Below are 22,463 nucleotides of genomic sequence, written 5' to 3' on the forward strand. Positions count from 1 at the left end.
ATAGTTGAGGCTGTACTACAAAGCTCCAGTAATCAAATACAGTATGGTACTGGTCTAGAAACAGACACATAGATCAGTGGAACACAATAGGAAGCCCAGAAATAAGCCCATGCACTTAAGCTCAATTAATCTACAACAAAGGAGGCAAGAATATTCAATGAAGAAAGACAGTCTCTTTAATAAGTGACACTGGAAAAATTGTGGACAGCTACATGTAACAGAATGAAATAAGAACATTCTCTAACACCATATAGAAAAATAAACTCAAAATGGATTAAACACCTGAATTCAAGACTGGAAACCATAAATTCCCAGAAGAAAATGCAGGCAGATACTTTTTGACATAAATTGCAGCAATATTCTTTTGGGATCAGTCTTCTAAAGCGAAGGAAATAAAAGCAAAAATAAACAAATGGGATCTAATTAAACTTAAAAGTGTTTGCACAGCAAAAAGGAAAAGATAACTTACTGAAAGGGAGAAAATATTTGCAAATGATATGACTGATAAGGAGTTAATATCCAAAATATATAAACAGTTCATATAACTCAATATCAAAAAAACACACAACCCAATTAAAAAATGAGCAGAAGATCTGAGTAGACATTTTTCCCAAAGAGGATATGCAGATGACCAAAAGGCACATGAAAAGATGCTCAAAATCACTAATCATCAGGGAAATGAAAGTCAAAAACACATTAATATATCACCTTACAGGTGTCAAAGGACTGTCATCAAAAGGAACACAAACAACAAACACTGGTGAGGACGTGAAGAATAGGGAATCCTTGTACAGTCTTGGTGGGAATGTAAATTGGTATAGCTGCTGTGGAAAACAGCATGGCAGTTTTTCATAAAACTAAAATCAGAACTACCATATGACCTAGCCAATTCCACTCCTGGGTATATATCTGAAAAAAAAAAAAAAGCAAAATGCTAATTTGAAAAGATACATGCACATGCTTGCTTTTGTTGTTGTTATCTATTTACTTATTTATTTTTGGCAGTGCTGGGTCTCTGCTGCTGCACAGGCTTTTTTCCGCTAGTTGCCACGGGCAGGCGCTCTTCAGTTGCGGGCACTACTCTTCAGTTGAGATGCGCAAGCTCTCATTGCGGTGGCTTCTCTTGCTGTGAAGCACGGGCTCTAGCGCACTCGGGCTTCAGTAGTTGCAGCTCCCGGGCTCTAGAGCACAGGCTCTGAGTAGCTGTGGTACGTGGGCTTAGTTGCTCCACAGCATGTGGGATGTTCCTGGATCACAGATCAAACCCGTGTCTCCTGCACTGGCATGTGGACTCTTTACCACTGAGCCACCAGGGAAGCCCTGGCTTATGTTTTTTTTTTTTTTAGAAACCCATTTTTAATGGAAGAATATTCCCAGTGACAGAGGAATCATAATTTACTCATTAAATGGATTCCAATTTTCACTGTAATGAATGATGTTTTGGCAAATAAAATCATTATAAATAAAACCCTGTATATTTTAGGATAGATTTCTAAAAGTATATTACGTGTTTAAAGGTTCTTGATATTTACTGTCAAATTGTCTTGCAGACAGGTCACTATCAATTCATAATGCAACCAGCAGAGGATAAAAGTGACTGTACGTGAAACAATTTAACAACTGAAAAATGCCGTTATTGTTCTAATTTAAATTTATTTGAATATTATGAAAGGCTAGTTTTCTTATTGTGCCATTTAAATTTCTTCTGATGAAAAGTTACTACAATTTTGTAATATATACGATACTTCTTACAGATACTTCTTTGCAAAAAGTTAAACGCTTTTTTTTGAGGGTGGGGGACTGCACCACATGGCCTGTGGGATCTTAGTTCCCTGAACAGAGACTGAACCCAGGCCCTCAGCAGTAAAAGCGTGGAGTCCTAACCACTGGACTGGCAGGAAATACCCTGTTAAATGCTTTTTTAAAAATTAAAAATAAATTTTTTTATTGTGGTGACATATATATATATAACATAAAATTTAAATTTTAACCATTTTAAAATGGTTAATTTAAAATGTACATTTCAGAAGCACTAATTACATTTACAATGTTATACTATCACCACTACATACTCCCAAAACTTTTTCATCACCCTGTTGTGAAATTCTATACTCTTTAAGCAATAACTCTCTAATTTATTTTCTATCTCTCAATTTGCCCATAAAAGATATTTCATTTAAGTGGAATTATTAAAATTTATCATTTTATCTGGCTTATCTCACTTAGCAAGCTGAGATGGCTCATCTCATGGCTCATTCCATGGCTCATCCATGTTGCAGCAGCATATCAAAATTTCATTTTTTATGGCTGAATAATAATCCACTGTGTGCCCACAAGCACATTTTGTTTATCTGTCCATTTGTTTATGGCCATTGGGTTGTTTCTACTCTTCAGCTGTTGGGAATAATGCTTCAGTGAACAATGGCATGCCAGTATATGTTTGAGTTTCTGTTTTCAATTTTAGTGGGATATACATACGTGTGGAACTGCTAGATTATATAAAAATTCTATATTTAACTTTTTGAGGAATATTCTAACACTTTTAATACACTTATTTTTTTCTGGATGTTTACATATTTAACATTTTTTAAATACAAACAGAGCAACCACTTTTGTGCAAAATTCTTCCCCACCAAGAGTATATTAACACATACTCATCTAAACTCGGAGAAGGCAACGGCACCCCCACTCCAGTACTCTTGCCTGGAAAATCCCATGGACGGAGGAGCCTGGTGGGCTGCAGTCCATGGGGTCGCTAAGAGTCAGACATGACTGAGCGACTTCACTTTCATGCATTGGAGAAGGAAATGGCAACCCACTCCAGTGTTCTTGCCTGGAGAATCCCAGGGGTAGAGAAGCCTGGTGGGCTGCTGTCTATGGGGTCGCATAGAGTCCGACACGACTGAAGTGACTTAGCAGCAGCAGCAGCATCTAGACTAGTTTCTTCATCGTGATTTTGCTTTTTACATTTAGCTCTTTAATCCATCTGAAATTCACTTTGGAGTATGTCAAGTATGAGTTTAATTACTGGAATTTCCAAAAGAGTTACCCAGGAGGATCTTCACTTACTAATAAAATAATCCCTTTTTGCAACCATTTGACCATTCTATCTACAGTGATGAGGCTTCCATTCACATCTTCCCACTGACACTATTTATTACAGTCAGTCACTTATTGCCGAATCCAACACATTATTTTCAGATCTTTGAGAAACTTAATTCATGCCACTCTTCTTAATAAGCTTCTCCTTTGGTTTCCATGACTCTACACTCTTAGGATTTTCTAGTTCTCAATATATTAACTCTCTGATTATTTTGCTGATCTCATGTTTTGTGCCTATCTTTTGGCTAACAATTATCAAGTTCTCATTATCTGTGCCACACACTTGTGCTACGCATTTTACACTCTGCCAAGCACTTAATCCTCACAAGAACTCTAAAGAAGTAGTAGCTCATGACTGCAGCTTACATTTGTTGAGCACTTATGTAATACACACTGTTTACTTACATATTTACCTCACACAACAACCCTACAAGTAAGCACTAATATTATTCCCATTTAACAGTCTAGGAACCTGAATAGCCTTAGAGTTTCAGTAACTTGGCCACAGTCACTCAGTTAGGAAGTGTTGAGAGCCAGGATTCACATTTTAGAATGCCTCTAAAGCTCATGCACTTAATTATTTGCTCTACCTGTCATTTTGTATATGAAGAAACTGAGTAATGTGGGTAATAAATGGTGGCATCTACCTTTAACCACTTAAACACCTTTCTAATCTTTGTATTCTTCAGATTATATCCTTCACATTCTTCATGCTCATGGGCAGTCTGATCCATTCCAAAGGTTTCAATTACGACTTATATGCTGCTGCATATATTATTATTCTGCATGAGTATACTAATGATCCGAAATCTCTACTCTGCATCATGGGCCAGATAGTCAATTATCCAATTGATCATCTCCACAGAAATATTTCAAAGGCACCTCAAACTAAATATGTCAAAACTAAACCTGTCTTTTACCTTAATAGTATTCCTCTCTCTTATGTTCCCTGTCTGAACGAACGGCATCACCATCCAGACAGACACTACTTGTAGGAAACTAGGAATTATCCTGCAGACCCTACTTTCTTCCTTAACATCTCCTCTTCAACCTCATCATTAAAACCCTGGATCAGGCCCACACCACTTCTTGCCTGGACTTGTCCTTCAATCTATCTTTACAATGACACCAGAATTTATTTTTCCAATTTGAATACTCACAAAGGTCAGCTACTAGGTTGATACCTCTTTATTAAAACAGAAATCTGTTTTTAAACTGCTCTCCTATACAAAAAAAAAAAAAAATCTTCAGTTTGGCCCCCACTGTTTAATATTCAAATTTCTCAGCACCGCATACATGACATTCTACTTATCCACTCCATCATTTTCAACTTCATTTCCCCATGTCCCTCTTTATGTTCTATTGCTTCTGTTTCTTCTGCTTATAATACCCATCTGAGCCTTAACTTAGTTAATTGCATAACATCAGGTGAAATGTTACTATCTTTATGAACTCTTCCTGACACCACTCCCTTTTCTCCCCCAAGTCAAAAGTGAATAAAATTCACTTACTCTCAACTGTGGGGTACAAAGGTTTCTAACACACCTCCAGTTTTCATGTAATTTCATGACGGACACGGAGGCCTGGCGTGTTGTGGTCCATGGGGTCACAAAGAGTCGGACACGACTGAGTGACTGAACTGAACTGATTAAAAGTTTATCTCAAAATTCAACTTAAAAATGCGCAAAGGAACTGAATAAACATTTCTCCGAAGAAGATATACAAATGGCCAGTAAGCACATGAAAAGAGACTCAACATTATTAGTCATGATGGAAATGCAAGTCAAACCTATGGTTGTAATAAAAGGGTGTATAGTAAAAGGTATTGCTGAGGATGCAGAGACACTAGAGGCCTCATACTATGCTGGTGGTGATGTAAAACGGTACAGCCCAGTTTGACAGTTCCTCAAAAGGTTAAACACAGAGCTACTGTATGACCCAGAATTTCCACAATTCAGTAAATACCCAAGAGAAATGAAAATATATTTCTATACAAAAATACACACATGAATGTTCATAGGAGCATTATTTAAATAGCCAAAAAGTAAAATAAATAAATAAATAGCCAAAAAGTAGAATACAATCCAAACGTCCATCAACTCATAAATGAGTAATCAAAATGTAGAATGTCCATAAAAGAGTATTATTCAACATCAAAAGGAACAAAGTACTGCTATATGGTACAACATGCACGGATCTTGACAACATTATGGTAAGTGAAAGAAGCCAGAAATAAAAGGCCACATAATGTATGATTCCATTTATATATATGAAATGTCTAGAATAGACAAATCTATAGAAAATAGGAAGTATATTAGTGTTTTTGAGGAGCCAAAGACCAAAGGTGATGCAGTGACTGTTGACGGGTATGCAGTTTCATTCTGGGGTGATGAAAATGTCTTAATATTAGATGGCATGGGATGACTGCAAAACTCTAAGAATAAACTAAAAATCACTGAATTGCACACTTTAAAAGGTTCAATTTTTCTGATATATGAATTATATTTCAATAAAACTTTTTTTTTCCTAAAAAAAATAATTTGTGTGAGAGAAAAACCCTTTGGAACCATGGGATCCATGGAGACAAAGAGAATTATTAAAGGAAGCATTTGATAGTGTTAACTATTGCATAAAAGTGAAATTTATAAGGAATTACTTCTTCTTCCATCCAAACTGCAAATTACACTTTTACTCTGTATGTCAATAAATTGAAAGCAATTATATCATGATGTACCACCCACAAGTATGCTATCAGTCTGCATGTTCTTATTACAATTATTTATTTCCATTAGGTATAAGGCAACCTAAACTATTTTTACCTAGTGATTCCACACTCCCATCACTTTAGTAAAGATCTATCTCAACAAAAACACTTAAAACAGATGTTAACAGAAGAAACCCATGAAGGGACATATTTTCAAAGGACAACAAAAGATATAGATAGTATTTGAAGTAATGCTAGTTACTGAGAAAACTTGCTATATCTGGCATTTTTATTTATTCATTAAAAATATTCATTTATATTTTCCAGTCAGCATGAGACCAAATTTTACTAATCTCTTTAAGTTGTCTGGAATTTTAATAATACTATGCTCAAGTAAATTTTATTTTAAAATCAAATTCTAATATAGTGCAAAATGTTAAATGAATTCACAGCCATCACTGCAGTTCTAATTGCACGCTTTATCTAAAGACTGAAGAAGATTGTGCTAAATTATACGGAACGAACTAGTGTTCACTGTTTAGGCTATCCATTAACTGCCAGTCAAACTAATAACAGCAATCTCTTCCCTAATTTTCATGGCGCAGCTGTTTATAGAATATCTTGGGCGTATTCACTTCAACAGATACATAATACTGCAGACATTCACAATGAAAACTGTATTTTCTTGTTTTCAAATTTTCCTATGGACTATATTTTTTCTACCTTGCACATTCAACCACTTTCTTAAAACTAGCTGCTTTAAACAATCAATAAATAAACTTAATTGCTATATGGTGGTTTTAAATTTAAAATCTATACCCCAAAGCCTAAATTCCAAGAAAACAAAACCTCCCCAAAAAAAGGAAAGAAAAAGCCTATAACACACAACTCCTTTGTTTTTTAAAGTGCAATATAAAAAAATCTCCAGCAGAGACTGGTTGTGTCTTTACAAGTTATTCACCAATGTGACATTTATACTGATTTTCCTGTAATGGTTTTTGAAAGTTAAATAAATATTAATTTTATCAGCACTAACCAATCCGAATATTTACCTTTTTTAAGTATGTGACTCAGGCATTTCAATTACTCCATGCAGAAGATACACAAAATTATTTTTCTGTAATACTGTACACCAAAATTCATTTACGTTAATTTTTAAAAAACTGAACTTAACAATCTGTATCAGTGGTTGTCAGTATTTTGGATTTCATGGAATGAAAAAATAAAAAAATTAAGCAGACCTCAACTTGCCAAGGGAAAACATTATTTTATAAAAGAAAGGACATCCTAACACTAGAAGAGTAGGAAGTACACAGATACAGGATAACGGGCATCCTTTAAGTTGATAAGACTTAGCATTAAGAAAACTTTATGATAGTGTCTTCATTTTGACAAATGCTGAAAACTGTGACACAGCCTAGCAACTGGGAACCATGCATCTATATTTCATAAGCCTAAAAACATTGCATTTAGGCCACCTTTGCAACCATATAAATTCAACGAGCCTTGAAAAGCAGCAACTTACAATTCCTGCCTAAGCCTTCTTATCTTGGCCTTAGCATCTGCCAGCTCCACTGACAGATGTTGTCGACTTTCTGTTCGCTTCATGCCTGGAGAACCACAAGGTGACTGTGCAGATGAAGAGGCATGGGGTAGAAAATGAAGACCATCCCGCTCTTCAGACAGTTCTACAATAGTCTAAGGAAACGGAAATCACAGAAGCACTTTTAGTATTTTACATATCAGAGAAGCAAATATACAACACTAGTCACTAAGTCTAAGTATTATACTACAATATCAGAAAGAATCCATTGCTCAAAAATGTCTTATTTATTTAATATCTTTATCATTAATGGTGAACTTTTTGTTTTTTGACTATGCCACACAGCATGTGGGATCTTAGTTCCCTAACCAGGGATCAAACCCACACCCCTTGCATGGTGACTTAAAGACAGCACCGCCAGGTAAGTCCCTTAACTTTGACAGATTTAGCTGTCATTTTTTAAAAAGTTTCATTCAACAGTACATGGTTGAGTTATTCAGTAGATAACACAAGAACAAGACAATACTTTTTTCCTTTCCCAGTGTTTTAACAAAAATTAATAAATTGTGGTAAAATATATAGAACAAATAGCAACTGTTGGAAAGGCATAGAAGATTTGTTGACACAGTAAAGGAATTAAGATTAGTATGTCTGTAACTGTTCTATCCAACACAGTAACCAGTAGCACAAGAGGCTAATTTCAAGTTTAAAAAATTAAAAATACAGTTCCTTAGCCTCCTTTACTAGAACATTACTCCTATATCACCATTCGTATGCCTGAACCTCTAATCACTCAACTCTCCCCTTCTGCCCAGTCAAATGGATTATTCTTGAGTACCCTAGAGTTCCTACTTGGCCTGAAACTGCAATTAGCCTGTTAAAGTCACCCTTACTTTCTAATTTAACACTACTATGTCATTCTTTGACTATGGTTCGTTCACTCTTCGGGAAAAAACAAAAGGAAACAAATATTTATAGAACTTCTAGCTAGAGAATTTTCCAACAAGATCCCATCCAATACTATAATTGGCAATAAAGGCTTTAATCTATTTTATACATAAAGAAACTGAGGCACATATAGATTAAATAACTTAAAGTCACACACGATTATAACACAAATTCAAATTCAAGTCTGACTTAAAATGCTAAGTCATTTTCCTCACCTACTGTCGACTTTTCTATTCCTGTTCCAAGGTGATAAAGAACTCTAAAAAATACAAAACAAATAAAATACAGCCCTACTACAGAAGTTGTCATCCACTTTCAATTAAGCTCTTTTCAATGCCCATCAATTCTTTCACTGAAAATCTTGATGATTTCCTGGCAAAATTTTCCCATAAAGGCAGATGTAAATATATTCCCTTTTCTCTACATAAGCCCCCAACTGCAAACTGCTATCATAGTTTCCAACAAATGAACTCTCCTTCAATTTGTCAAAGAAACAGAACCATCTGCAATAAATTCCTCCATTTTTATGCATCTCTTATTCCCAACACATATTCCTTACTTCTGTAACATTTTCAGTTTCTCTCTTCCTATTGCTTTTTTCTCCTTGTTCTTCAAAGACATACAAGTTTCTACTATCTGGGGATGGGGGGGGAATCACATTTTCCCCTTTATAATCCTTCTGTTTCTCCCTCAATGTTACATTTTGAAGAATGGCTTGCTCACTGACACTACTTCATCTTGTCTATCTACTTAGTATGTCCAGCCCAACTCCACTGTCTCTGTGAACAGCGTTACTAAATTAGCGTTACTAATTTCCACAGCAGCCCAAGCTCAAACTTCACGGAGTCAGCTTTTATTTGCCTATTTTCTTACTGTCTCAATTATCTTTAATATTGCCTTGTAACATCTCTTGTCTTTAACAAAAGCACCTGCATACATGTGTGTGTGCCTGTGCTCAGTCATGTCTGCTTCTTTATGACTCTTTGGACTGTAGCTCGCTAGGCTCCTCTGTTCATGGGATTTTTCAGGCAAGATTACTGGAGTGGGTTGCCATTTCCTCCTCCAGGGGATCTTTCTGACGCAGGGACTGAACTTGGGTCTCCTATGTCTCCAGCATTTGCAGGCAAATTCTTTACCTGTGAACCATCAGTACCTGCATATAGTAATTACTAAATATCTGTTTCATACACAAACTAGAACTTAATTACATGCCACCTTATTTTTCATTTACAATGTGCTTTTTGAAAATAAATCAGATACAACCTTCCTTAGACTTCCTTTGTATCCCTGATGTTATCCAGCATAGTAGTGAACACAAAAAGCTGCTCAAAAATATTTAACCGAATTATTCACAAAACAGAAAACTCAAGAAAAGTACTGAAGATACATATTACATTTGAAATTAGCAGGTGGTAAAATTAAAGTATATCAACAATTTCCAGTTGTAAACAAACAGCACAAAAGATCCATGGATGCAAAATATTTTTTAAAAAGAAAGAAACCATGGGGAGGGAGGTGGGAAGGGGATTCAGGATGGGGAACACATGTAAACCCATGGCCGATTCATATCAATGTGTGGCAAAAACCACTACAATATTGTAAAGTAATTAGCCTCCAACTAAAATAAACAGTAAAAAAAAATAAAATAAAAAGAAAGAAACCTAGTATTAAGAATTAAGAGAGTACCCAGAGGTACTTTCCATTTTGCCTTTTCTCTAATAATGGTAGTTTCTTGAGCTCAAGAACTCCAAACATTTTCAAAAAGTCTGATAGGAAATGTTATTAAGGCATACTTTTAATTTCTGAAAAGCTTTCTCTAATCCTTCCAGTCTTAGGTATTCCACTATCAGTTGCAAGTAATATCTTTCTTCTTCAAATTCCTATAGTACAGCATTTCAGAGAAGGAAATGGCAACCCACTCCAGAATTCTTGCCTGCAGAATTCAATGGACAGAGAAGCCTGACGGGATACAGTCCATGGGGTCGCAAACAGTCGGACACGACCGAGCAACTAACTCACAAATACAGTACAACATTTAGATATATGTCTCTTTTTTTGGTACTTGTCACCAACTTTTATTACAGTTAACTCACTTATTAAAATAATTTCCCTATTAGATTGTAACCATCTTTGGTTCTTCTTTGAAAGTCTGTTGCTCTCACATACTCTAGTAAAAGTTCTTACAAAAAGCAGGTATTAAAAAAAAAAAAAGCAGGTATTTATCAATATACGTTAAAGAATGAACATATGATACAACAAGGCTAAAAATTTCAGGTGACAATAATTACAGAATTCATCATTAAGGAAAAGTATCAGAGCAGAGATTTAGGCAAAGGTATTATAAAGGTTAGGATCACAAGTGTTGGAGTTAGAATGGGCAAGTCACCTAACTTCTCTGAACTTTAGAATCTTCATCTATAAAATGAGATTATTGTGCAGATGTACTAAAATTAAGTACACAATAAATTTACAATACAAAGCTTGACCTAAAGAGTGACAATAAATATTTAGTTTTTAGTAAAAGGAGAACATCCTGCTGGAGTTTAGTAAAAGAAGATCCTGGCCTGGGAAGATCCTGCTGGAGAACATGCTACCCACTCCAGTATTCTTGGGCTTCCCTGGAGGCTCAGATGGTAAAGAATCTGCCTGCAATGCAGGAGACCCAGGTTCAAACCCTGGGTTGGGAAGATCCCTTGGAGAAGGGAATAGCTACCCACTCCAGTATTCTGGTCTGGAGAATTCCATGGACAGAGGAGCCTGGCAGGCTACAGTCCATAAGATTACAGAGTCTGACATGACTGAGCCACTTTTACTTTCAAAAGGAGATGACTGAAGAGATTCTTGTTTCATAGCATTAAGGAAAAAAAAAGTATAATTAAAAACAATGTGACCAAATTATACTTTCTAGATCAAAGTGAAACAATGGTGACAAAAGATCAATAAAAACAGAGAAAAGGGCTCTCAGTTCTGACAAGGGGGAGCACCCCCTGTGGATAGCCTGTGGCTGCCCAATTCTGGCCAGGCCAACAAACGGAGGACTTGAGTGCTAGGATACCCACTTGAACTCCCAGTGTGAGTACTGCTGCCCGCCAGGATACATACTGAAAGTGTTTTTACTAAAACAGTAAAAAGATACTAATATAAAAAAGTAGATACAGCATATGGTTCAAGACTGACTGAAAATGAAGTGATCTGAGTATCTCAGGGTAGGTTTCATATACACTAGGAATGTTTTGAAACTCATTCTTTTCTTCCTTTGGTCTCACTGTCTTAAATTTTTTAAAAATTTAGCTGTTGCTTTAAAAAACATTTCTTTATTTCCTATATGTTCTTCTCTTTTAAAGCCATAAGAAAAGCTAAAAATTCCCATCAGAAATGAATATATTTTATAGAGCAATGAGAAAGCTTTTTATTCCAAAAACATCTCTAGAAATTTCTCCTATATAGTCTTTCATTAGTCCCAAGACTAATCAACTTCTCCATAAACAAACTCAAATCTGTCTCTCTCATGTAAATTGAACGACTGATCAAAGTTTCACAATCTCCAGAATGACAGAGTATTTTGGTCTGCTATTAAGAAAATATTACTCACCACCACATGCACTAATGTCTAGACTTCTCTAAAAATTATAAACTGCTCTTAAAGAATGCAACCAAAAAGTCTGGTGCAATTTTACTCCTTTTAAAAGCAAAGTGCTTTCTTAAAAGAGCTTATAATAATTCTTTTTTAAAAATCACACCTCATTATACTGCTACAAAAATTTGAGACCTTTTGTGGGACATTTTATTCAGAACACCTGTTATTCTCCTTTTATTAACACATTTTTTACAGTCTCAAAATGTGGCAATGAAACTACAAAATTAACCTTAATCAAATTCTTAAACCTTGAAAAAGCAATGGTTTTTCCACTTACATCAATGATATTTTTAGTTTTATACTGTTGCCAGAACTCTGGTTTCATACTTGCTGCCAGAACTATAGGGATGAGTTTTTAAAAAAACACAGAAGAACAAAATCAGAGTAATTTATAAAAGGAAGGGGAAAAGAAAATCAAGTGGCAATATGCTTACTTTGGGGGTCTTATGCATCCTTTCTGGCTCCTGTGTTACACAAAACACACAGCACCATGTTAACTGTCCCTAAGAAACAGACTATCAATTCTCAAAAATCTCTTATGTTTTTTGGAAAGGAAACTTTCATAATATACTAAAAGAAATTTACAAACCTCTGAATGTTCATCTCTCTCATCTATAAGCCTTTTTAGATGCAATACCATATTTTTCAAGAGTGGTTCTATTTCCTCCTGAGACATATCAGTCACTTCCATCCATTGTAGATCAAACACATTTTCCTGATTATGGGTTACCTTTAGAAAGCAAACAAAATAAATAAATAGCTAATATTTAAAAATAAATTTTAGTACATTAAGTTAAATATTATATATCCCATATAATAAAAATATGAAAAGTAAATGTCTAAAGACATTTGAAATTAATGAATGCTGAAAAAGCTTCTACTAAAAATTATTTTCGCTAAATATAATCTTTAAATGAATTTATTTTTATCTTCTAACGAAAAAATAAGATTTAATTCAAGGCATTCCTAAGGAAAGGTAATACTATTATTTCTGACAACTGCTTTAATAGAATCAATTGATCATTTCCTTAGATAAGACTAAATTAATTGTAACTGAAATCAAAAGCAAAAGTTTTTTCTAATCCCACTGCACTTTTACTCTTGAAAAGCAAAGTTTTTACAGATTCTGAGGTGACACTATCACAGCACCTTAGGAGAAAAGGACTCCTAATAAAGATTTTTAAAAGAATGGAGAAGTTATATGTGAAATATTTATTTCTTGTTTTCCATTTCTCACTGTGATTCTGATATTTTGCTTTAACTTTCACAATAAACAGAAAAATAACACTTTCAAGAATGGTGGCAAATTCAGCAACTTGTGGCACTCAACATTTATTCAAAATAAAACACAAATCACAAAGCTAATGAAACATATATATAAATGGAAACTACCAACAAAACTGTATCTTATTGCATACTAATATGCTTACTGTTGACAATATTACTGACAAGAAAGCAGAGTTCTATGAACATTAACTAACAGAAAAGATGACATATGGAACACAAAGTGATTTAAATAGAGAATATTTAAGTACAACTCTTCCCCCTTCCATTTCCTTAGTTCTCTCCAATCAACGTGTAAAATTTAACACACCGTAGTTCTAAAAACTAATAAGTACACAAGATTAAAAGCCCAAGACTAGACAGATGCAGAAATAGCAGCTTAAAAAAAGAATCTTAACAAATATTAACTTCAATTATTTGACAGTGCACATTATGCCCTATATTTAGGTTTTACATGGATGTTACAAATCACTAATGTATTTATAATTCAAGCAATATCTTCAATAGACATTCCGCTGTGCCCATTCATTAAAACAAAATCACTGGAGTGACATAATACATTACCTTAGCTCACTTTAATTTGAATTACAGGCAGTGATCCACTTTATGCTATTTCCATTCACTATATCATGCATGCTATGCTAACAGAGAAATATACATTCCTCAGATAGCACTTTCTGCCTATATCCCTATGGATAAAGTCAACAGTACATCTGTAGTCAGCACTGTGCCATTATAGATGATTCACTTAAGAAGCTATGTCTAAAGAAAAGAGGACAATTTGCCTAAAAGCAGAGTACATCTATATTTAACTTTTATTTATTCTTGCTTAAGTTATAACTTTAAGTATTTGGGGAGATATACAAATATAATGTATGACGAGTTTCACAAAAAACACAAACATTTTATACAGATTATTACCTCTTGAATATGTGCGGCAACTGCTGCTTTCGTATCAAAATCTAAACCTTGAATTCTTTCAATAAATTCTTCTTTTTTCTGACACTAAGGGAAATGAACAGAACAATCACTCATACTTTATAGGGTATAGTTGTTAATATGTTGTAAATAAGTAAAAACTCATTAGGCTAAAAAGCTTGGCTATAATTAGGGTTTAAACAGCACAATGAGGGTTTTGTTTTGCATTTAAATGATCCCTCTAATATACTTACCTAATAAAAAGATTACAATTTAGAAATATTTATTTTAAAAGTAAGGTACTGAAAATCCATATTACTTGTATGCTGAAAAGTTCTAAAGCAGGTAATCATTACACAATTCATGTGAGGTCAGTACAATATTATTATGCTAACTTTACAAACAGAGAAGTAAAGAATCAAGAACTTGTTTCAGGGAGGATAAGTTACTTGCCAAAAAACACAGTGAGTCAGTGGCAGAATTCGGAATATAGCCAAAATGCTCAGTCAGTCTTTGGCTGTCATCAAACAACACAGCCTTTCTTCTTGGGAAAAAAAATTCTAAACAATTTTTACTTCAAGCTTACAATTCATTCTCACATCTTTATCCTATCAATCTCAATGAAAGAAATCTCTTTTTGTGGCCCAGTTCAACACATATAAGATAATACAATAAATATTTGATTTGTTTCTAACACAAAGTTACCAGGGGCAAAATTTAAGAATGTATATACAAGTACACATGTAGCAAGTGGAATAAAGGCAGCAATTCTTCATTGTGTACATTAAAAAAAACTTGATATAAACTAAAAATGTTACAATGCAAACCGTATCTTTTCCTTTCCAGTCAGTACTGAATAAGAGCTTAACATGCATCTTACTGTTTTACTCTGTCTTCGCCCTACATCTCTCATACTGCAATCCAACTGTTTGTATAACTGTATTTTTACAGCTACCAAATGAGAAGTGCATACAAAATAGACAGCACTGCCTTGACTAGCTTAGTTGCATCTTTTGGGCCAATTACTGAACTCCTAGTGAAGGCACTAAACTCAAAAAAGAAAAATTGGGTCTTCAGTCAGTAAGAAACTTAGTAAGGTTCTGATTTATACTCTACATTATAATATTCTATTTCTATTGTCACACAATTTAACTTAATTAAGCACATTTCTATCAGTGCAGAAAGTTCCTCATCCTATAAAAACAAAATCATTAGGATAATACAAAAATATTTAAAATTAAATTACAAGAAATATAAAGTTTTCAGTTTTAACGAGGAAGTCAGAGTTTTGGGGAACATGTGATAAAAGTTACCAGGTTTAAAAACAAGATTTTTGGTCTACTGACAGGCATATCTGACAGGCATAGTGAGAACAATTAACAGGCATAGTGAGGGTACCTTTGTAGCATATATAAAATAACTTTTTAGGTATGGTAATCCCAATTTTTAAATGTTATGCTTCCAAAAGTGCTGCCCAATAAATAGTTTGAGCCAATGAGCATAAATTAAATGGCAGGGTTATTAATAACTATGACTCAACGAAGTCATAATTCAACTGCCATACCTTTGGTTTAAATTAAGCATATACTACAGTTCCCTTTTCTAAGTCCTTGAGCCACTGTTTATATTTACACTATCTTTAAAAGCTCACCCTTTAACATAATCTCAACACAAATCAATGAGAATTCTTCCATTACCCTTAAAATACCTACAATTTGTACTAAATCTCACCTCTATTCAAACTTTAGAAGTTTTAAGAAGACTAGACTTTCTTAAAGAATAAACAGGCTAGACTTTCTTAAAGAACACAGAATGAAGTTGATAGGTTCTTGAAGGCTAGAAAAGAGAGAGTACCAAGATGGAAAAGAATGAGAAGACACAAATTTTGAAATTGAAAAATCAGAATATCAGTGTTTTCCTACACAGTACTCAGAAGTTACCTATGGCTGAGTATTGAAATGTAATTAGTGCAAATGAGCAATTGAGATTGTAATTTTATTTAATTGTAATTAATTTAAGCTTAAACAGCAACATGTGGCTAGTGGCTCTTCTATTGACAGTCCAGCTCTAGAGCATAAAGAGAGTCTGGTGTTAAAAACAGAACTACAAATAGTTTTACTTCCAATTATAAAGACTCGCATGAAGACTAAATAAGCATTAGCAAACTTTTTCCACTTAAAATTAAGCTCTTTTATCTTTATATACAGTTCTTAAAGTGCTATGGGCACTGAAGAGATTTCTAATTCTATTATAGTAACTGACTTCTAAGCCAGCAGATGATTGAGACTTCATAAGTTCTGCCTTTTTATCATCACTCCTCTTCCCTTCAAAAACACATACACATACATGCATAAGTCATACGGATGTTTTGGGAGAGGTTTTCAGGGTACCTCTAGGGAACTTGAAAAGCCTGGGGTCTATAAAAGCCTCAGTATTTTTTTAAAAAAGAATTAATTTTAATTAAATTAAAAAGAATTAAATTAACATAAACATAATTTATGCTATCAGATATGACTATCTGATAACATAAATAATATCTGAAACAAAATAACAAAAAGTGTTTTTCTTCAGAATCTCCTTAGGTTATACAGCTATGTTAAAATTACTAACATGGACTCTGAACAGCAAAGGCCCATCCTTTAAGTCCTTCAGAAACTAGAGCCTCAAAAATTTACAAAATTTTATTAAAATAAAAATATGAAGTATTTTAACTTACCTGAACTGCACAACCCAGTAAAAGCAAAAGCAACTTTTTAACTTCTTCTGTGCCTTGTTCTGAAATAAAAAGAATTACTAGGTACAACCTTGAACTTTAGTTCAACTGTGATAGTGGTAGAATTAACTTTAGAGATGGTATTCACAACTTGACCAAGGAATTAAGTTTCTAAGTACAGTGAATTCAAAAGAGCAGCTCTTTATGTGCACAATGTGGTAACAGCAGAAGAAATGTGCAAGGATCTCCATTTTGAAAGGCTGCAGTACAGATAAAATAGCTTTCAAAGCTCTATGTGATAAAGGATGCTAACTATAAATCCACCACTTCTCCATAAATCATTATATTACAACAGGATACCAAATTAAGAACTGCTGCTATAGAGACATGCCAGAGTCAGCCAAAATGGTCCCGAATAAGTCCGGCTTCTTTTAGGCCTATTGGTGTTTTTTTTCTAAAACACATACCTTATATGATTCACCTACCTATAAAATTCAAATGGCTTTCCACTATGTAGAGTCATAAGAATCAAAACCTTAAATGTCAGTTACAGTGAGGCTAGTAAAATAAAGGTATATAACAAGCAGGATAAAATTAATGGTCTGTAACAGAGCTGGAAAGTATATTCACTGTCCAACAGTATTCAATCCAAATGTTCTTAAAACACTGAGTCACTCCAGAATTTCACCATCAAGCCAATCTGTCTACAAATTAGTCCAAATTTTCTTTTCAAATAATTCCTCCTACTCTCCATGAAACCTTCCTAGCTAGACTGATCACCCTTCCCCAAATATGCATACATACACATGCCACTGCCAAAACTTCTGTTACCCGCTCTGTCTGTCCTTCTTTGCTACCCCTCTTTCCTCTAATGAACTACTTACTAATCTAATCACAATAAGATGCACAGCTCTTACATCTCTGTGTAGTCTTCCTTGACCCAAATACCAGTGGTCTCCAGCCCTAATTTGCCAACTTTAATCAATAGCTCCACATTTTATAAGCCTTAACATTTTTACATCTATTTTGCATTAATTATTACATGACCCAGTAATCTGTTTATCACCCACCAAAACACAAGATCCTTCAGAACATAAACCATTTTCTTTATATTCCTGGTCCCTCTAACTTGGTAAGTAAATCCTAAATATATGTGGAATTGAAAACAACTCCATTCTATACACAACACTTTTTCATTTTTTATTTGTATATTCAAACATTCCAGAATGTCTCGAAAGAGCACCTAACCTCCTAATTCACCCCCATGTAATTGGGAGTTTCCTCAACAAAACCAGCTGCTTGGATTTAGTTTTTATTTTGGTTTCATCTTTGTTTTGACTGAAGGTGGGAACTGGAGAAGATATACTTGATCTGGGTTACATGTAGCTTGTAAGAATTAAGTCCTTTGTTGAAACTGTTAGGTAGCTGTTAATTTTCCCAATTGTTCAAAACTTAAAACCCTGAACATATCACAATTAAAATCTGGTAAAGGGCAGAAACTTTGAAGAAAATAATTTAAATGATCTAAGAAACTATTTCTCATCTTCTTTCCACTCAAAAGTAGTTTAATTAAACTAAAAAATGTATGTGCATGCTCAGTCATGTCCAACTCTTTGTGGCCCCGTGGACTATAGCTTGCCAGGCTCCTCTCTCCATGGGATTTTCCAGGCAAGTACTGGAGTGGGTTACCATTTCCTCTTCCAGGGGACCTTCCCGACCCAGGGACAGAATTGTTCTCTTGCTTCGGCAGGTGGATTCTTTACTACTAGCACCACTTGGGAATCAATCAGTAAAACCTTAGATTCAAACAACTCTGGCAATGGTGCACATGTGCTAGTAAGTCCCATTCGACTTTGCAATTCTATGGACTGTAGTCCACCAGGCTCCTCTGTCCATGGGATTCTCCAGACAAGAATATTAGAGTGTGCTACCTTTCATTCTCCAGGGCATCTTTCCCACCCAGTGATCAAACCCTCATCTCTTACATCTCCAGCATTGACAGGCATGTTCTTTACCACCAACGCCACCTGGGAAGCCCAAAGCAAACACCCTAACAGAGTCAACAGAATCCTAGAAGTCATTTCAAAATCACTTATTTTCAAAGCTTACATTTTTCTAAGCTTTTAACTACTGTACTTAATTTCCATACTTATCTTTAAGGCACTAAAAATCATCACAGAAAAGTATCAATTTGGTAGAGTCAGAAAAACACTGGACTTAGTGATGTTTGTCTGATTCCACTACAACTTACAAATATTCTGTTCATTTTCTCTATATAGAATGGATTATCACCTCCAACTTTCCCTACAGACTGACGAAAAACGTAGTGTGTTAATGGAAATAAGCAAGATCTTAGTAAGCATTACAATATTACACAAAGATGATATTATCTTTATTATCAAAGTATGCTAATTTTAATACTTACCAGAAAAGGGATTTTTGCCAATGATTAAGACATTTGGCAATGACATCATGATCAACTGCTGCAAAGTCTCCTATAAAAAGATACACAAAGGTTGCTGTCTGGGTAAGCTGACAGGGTAATTACTCAACAAGCTATGACTTACTATCTGCACGTCTCTTAGGCATGCTATACCTACACTGCTGCTGCTGCTAAGTCCCTTCAGTCGTGTCCGACTCTGTGCGACCCCATAGACGGCAGCCCACCAGGCTCCCCCGTCCCTGGGATTCTCCAGGCAAGAACACTGGAGTGGGTTGCCATTTCCTTCTCCAATGCATGAAAGTGAAAAGTGAAAGTGAAGTTGCCCAGTTGTGTCTGACTCTTAGCGACCCCACGGAATGCAGCCCACCAGGCTCCTCCATCCATGGGATTTTCCTGGCAAGAGCACTGGAGTGGGTTCCCATTGCCTTCTCTGATACCTACACTGGTATACTGCAATTAAAAAGCTTACAAAATGTGAAAAAAAGGTAACCAAAGTCTTAAATCTTTTGTAATGATAAGTTAATGGCTTAAATAACTAAAAGTGTAAGATGTCCATAAAACAAAAATGTCCAAGTTGAACTGAATGTTAGGTATTAGATAATTAAACAAGCTTCTTCAATAAAAATTCAAGTATGTGTGCTTTTTGTTGTTTGGTTTTTTACTACTTCTAAGAGAACTAAAAAAATCAACCGATAGTAAAATTAAGAAAGCTAGTTAGTTCATTAAAAATCCTATCTTACAATCATTTTCATAAAAGTGAATGATTCTTCCTAAGTGAATCACTATTTATCTCCTATCAAAAACAGACGTTTCACTCCCTTTGACTTCTGTCAAACCTTTTGTGACAAGAATATATACAAACTTCTATGGCAGAGAATGATTCAGAAAGAACTGAATGCTTCCCAACAACTCTTTTTATTTATATGCCCAGGATGCATCTTCTGTTCTTTGAGCAAATGAAGGAACACACCATGTCTATCATTATAACCACCACCAGTGACACACTGCAAAGGGTCTGGGAAGAAAGAGACTAGAGATCGATCACTGCAATGTGGTAACACTGAATCTCTGTGATATTAAATATTAATAAGTGCTTAACTATTGGGCTTTCCTACACATTCAGACATACTAGCTGCTACGGAATAATTTTTTGTTATTTCTTTCTGAATCATTCTTTAACACTACAACAAACAAGCAAATAACCATGAAAACCTAACTTGTATTGCTTTTAAAAAACTGTGCGATTCTAGATCTACAAGTGTTTTCTTATAGCGAGAGAATAGCATGATCCCAGAGGCTAGTTAGAATTGATTTTTTATCTCTAATTTGTGACAGATATGTATTAGAAAGTTATAAAAAATTTTCTTCAGTATTATATTCACTAGTTCTTAAAAAAACTAACACCAAAAATATGCACACATTTAAAGAAAGGTAAACATTTAGCATATGCTGAACACAATAAAGAATACAGTTAAAAATATTATGTAAATATTGTTAATAATATTTTAAATAAGTGTCAAAAACTGCTACAATCACTTGCTCCAACAGATGATACTAAGTTTGGGAGTATTTTTTTTTTTTTTGCATCCCATTCCTTTATCTCCCCTTGCTGCCGTTAGAATTAAAGGAGTGGGGGAAAAGAAACTGGGAACTTCTCCATCATTTGCAATTTCAGAAACAGATTACAGGAAATAACTCTAAACTTTTCAAGGGACTTGGAGTTGTATGTAAAGATGAGATTTCAGGATACACTAGCAGATCTAAATGACCCCCATCTTCCAAAACTTTTATTCTACATTACTTTTATTTCACTTGGCTACTCTCTCTAAAAATATATGTATTTCTGGGAGGGTTTTGATCCCATATGGACTAGTAAAAGAAGCCCATTTCCCTCTTCCCCAGCAGCTAACTTTCCATGGAGAGAATGAATATTTGAAAGTGTATGAGGAGAAACAGGTAATGTTAAAACTCTTTTTGGAACAGAACTGAGCTTGATGGGTTACCCAGTAGGAGCTAAAGGCAGCATGACAGTGCCTGATGTTTACAGGAGAGATGTGGTACTGGAGGGGAGGTACGGAAAGTTTAAATTTTCTTTTAAAATTTTGTCGTAGGGATAGCCCCTAACCAAGGAAGGAAAACAAACTCTCCTTTGATTCAACCTCTTAGACATCACAGCTTTGGTAACTCTCTTTGGAAATTAAGCACCAGATGTATAAAGTTGCTTCTAAAGTAACAATTAACAAAGCATCAACAATCTTCAGACGCACTTGTAGTAGACAATTACTTGTAAACATAATTTATCAGTGATGGTAATAATGATTGACATTCACTGAACACTTACCGTGTGCCAGGCACTATTTTATTTGTTTTACGCCCATGCGCGAGTTACTTATAACCGGCCCGTCCTTGCTAAAGAGCAATAGGAATTACATAAATTATCCCATCCAAGATCAGAGGCAGCCAGTGATGGAGCTGAGACCAGGTCTATGTAGTTTCCAAACACAGCACTGAAGCACAATGTCTTCAGTAGTTGTCTAGTTAAGTAAAAAATGAATTTTTAAATATCTCCACCACTCCCCAAAAGCTCAATGTCATTTAGGTTGGCAATCCGGTGTTTCCTAATAGCTTCACAACTGCTGGGGGTAAAGAAATAGGGACCAACATTTTTAAAAAAACCTGGGGGCGGGGGTGTGGGTTCCGTCGCCTGCGACTGAAAAAACTAGAGGGTGGTGGGGTGTGTGTGTGTGTTCAGTCGCCTGCGACTCTTTGCGACCTCACGGACTGTAGCCCACCAGGCTCCACTGTCTATGGAATTTTTCAGGCAATACTGGAGCGGGTTGCTATTTCCTACTCCACAGGATCTTCCCCACCCGGGGTTCCAACCCGCGTCTCCTGCACTGGCAGGCGGGTTAGGGACTGACAAAAAGGGCGGGGGGCGGGGGGGGGGGGAAGGAGTGGGGAGGGGACTGTATTTTTTCACGTTATTTAAATATTACAGTAATATCTGCGTCCTATTCCATAATAAACACATCTGTTCCAATTCCCAAAACAGATGCAAATGTCTCCAAATCCAAAGACCAAGTGGATGTTCCAGATAAGCCAAGGTTATTAAACTGAAGCTTCGCCGTAACTCACTCACTCAGCTGCCTCTAATTCCCTGTTTGAGAAGCG

At 35.1% G+C, this 22,463-nt stretch overlaps 1 protein-coding gene across 5 annotated transcripts in view; it reads right to left on the bottom strand.

Moving 5' to 3' along the window:
• CCDC88A (coiled-coil domain containing 88A) overlaps positions 1–22,463 on the bottom strand; it is a 113,335-nt gene that overhangs the window by 61,380 nt on the left and 29,492 nt on the right. For all 5 annotated transcript variants that reach the window (XM_043468585.1, XM_043468584.1, XM_043468581.1 and 2 more), the window contains exons 4-8: positions 19,275–19,344; positions 16,853–16,911; positions 14,140–14,223; positions 12,524–12,664; positions 7,332–7,504 (exon numbers count right to left, since the gene is read on the bottom strand). In XM_043468585.1, coding sequence (XP_043324520.1) covers positions 7,332–7,504; positions 12,524–12,664; positions 14,140–14,223; positions 16,853–16,911; positions 19,275–19,344 — 527 coding nt within the window. The remainder of the gene's footprint in view (positions 1–7,331; positions 7,505–12,523; positions 12,665–14,139; positions 14,224–16,852; positions 16,912–19,274; positions 19,345–22,463) is intronic.

This window comes from Cervus canadensis, chromosome 5 (assembly GCF_019320065.1).
Source record: "Cervus canadensis isolate Bull #8, Minnesota chromosome 5, ASM1932006v1, whole genome shotgun sequence".
NCBI classification, from domain to species: domain Eukaryota; kingdom Metazoa; phylum Chordata; class Mammalia; order Artiodactyla; family Cervidae; genus Cervus; species Cervus canadensis.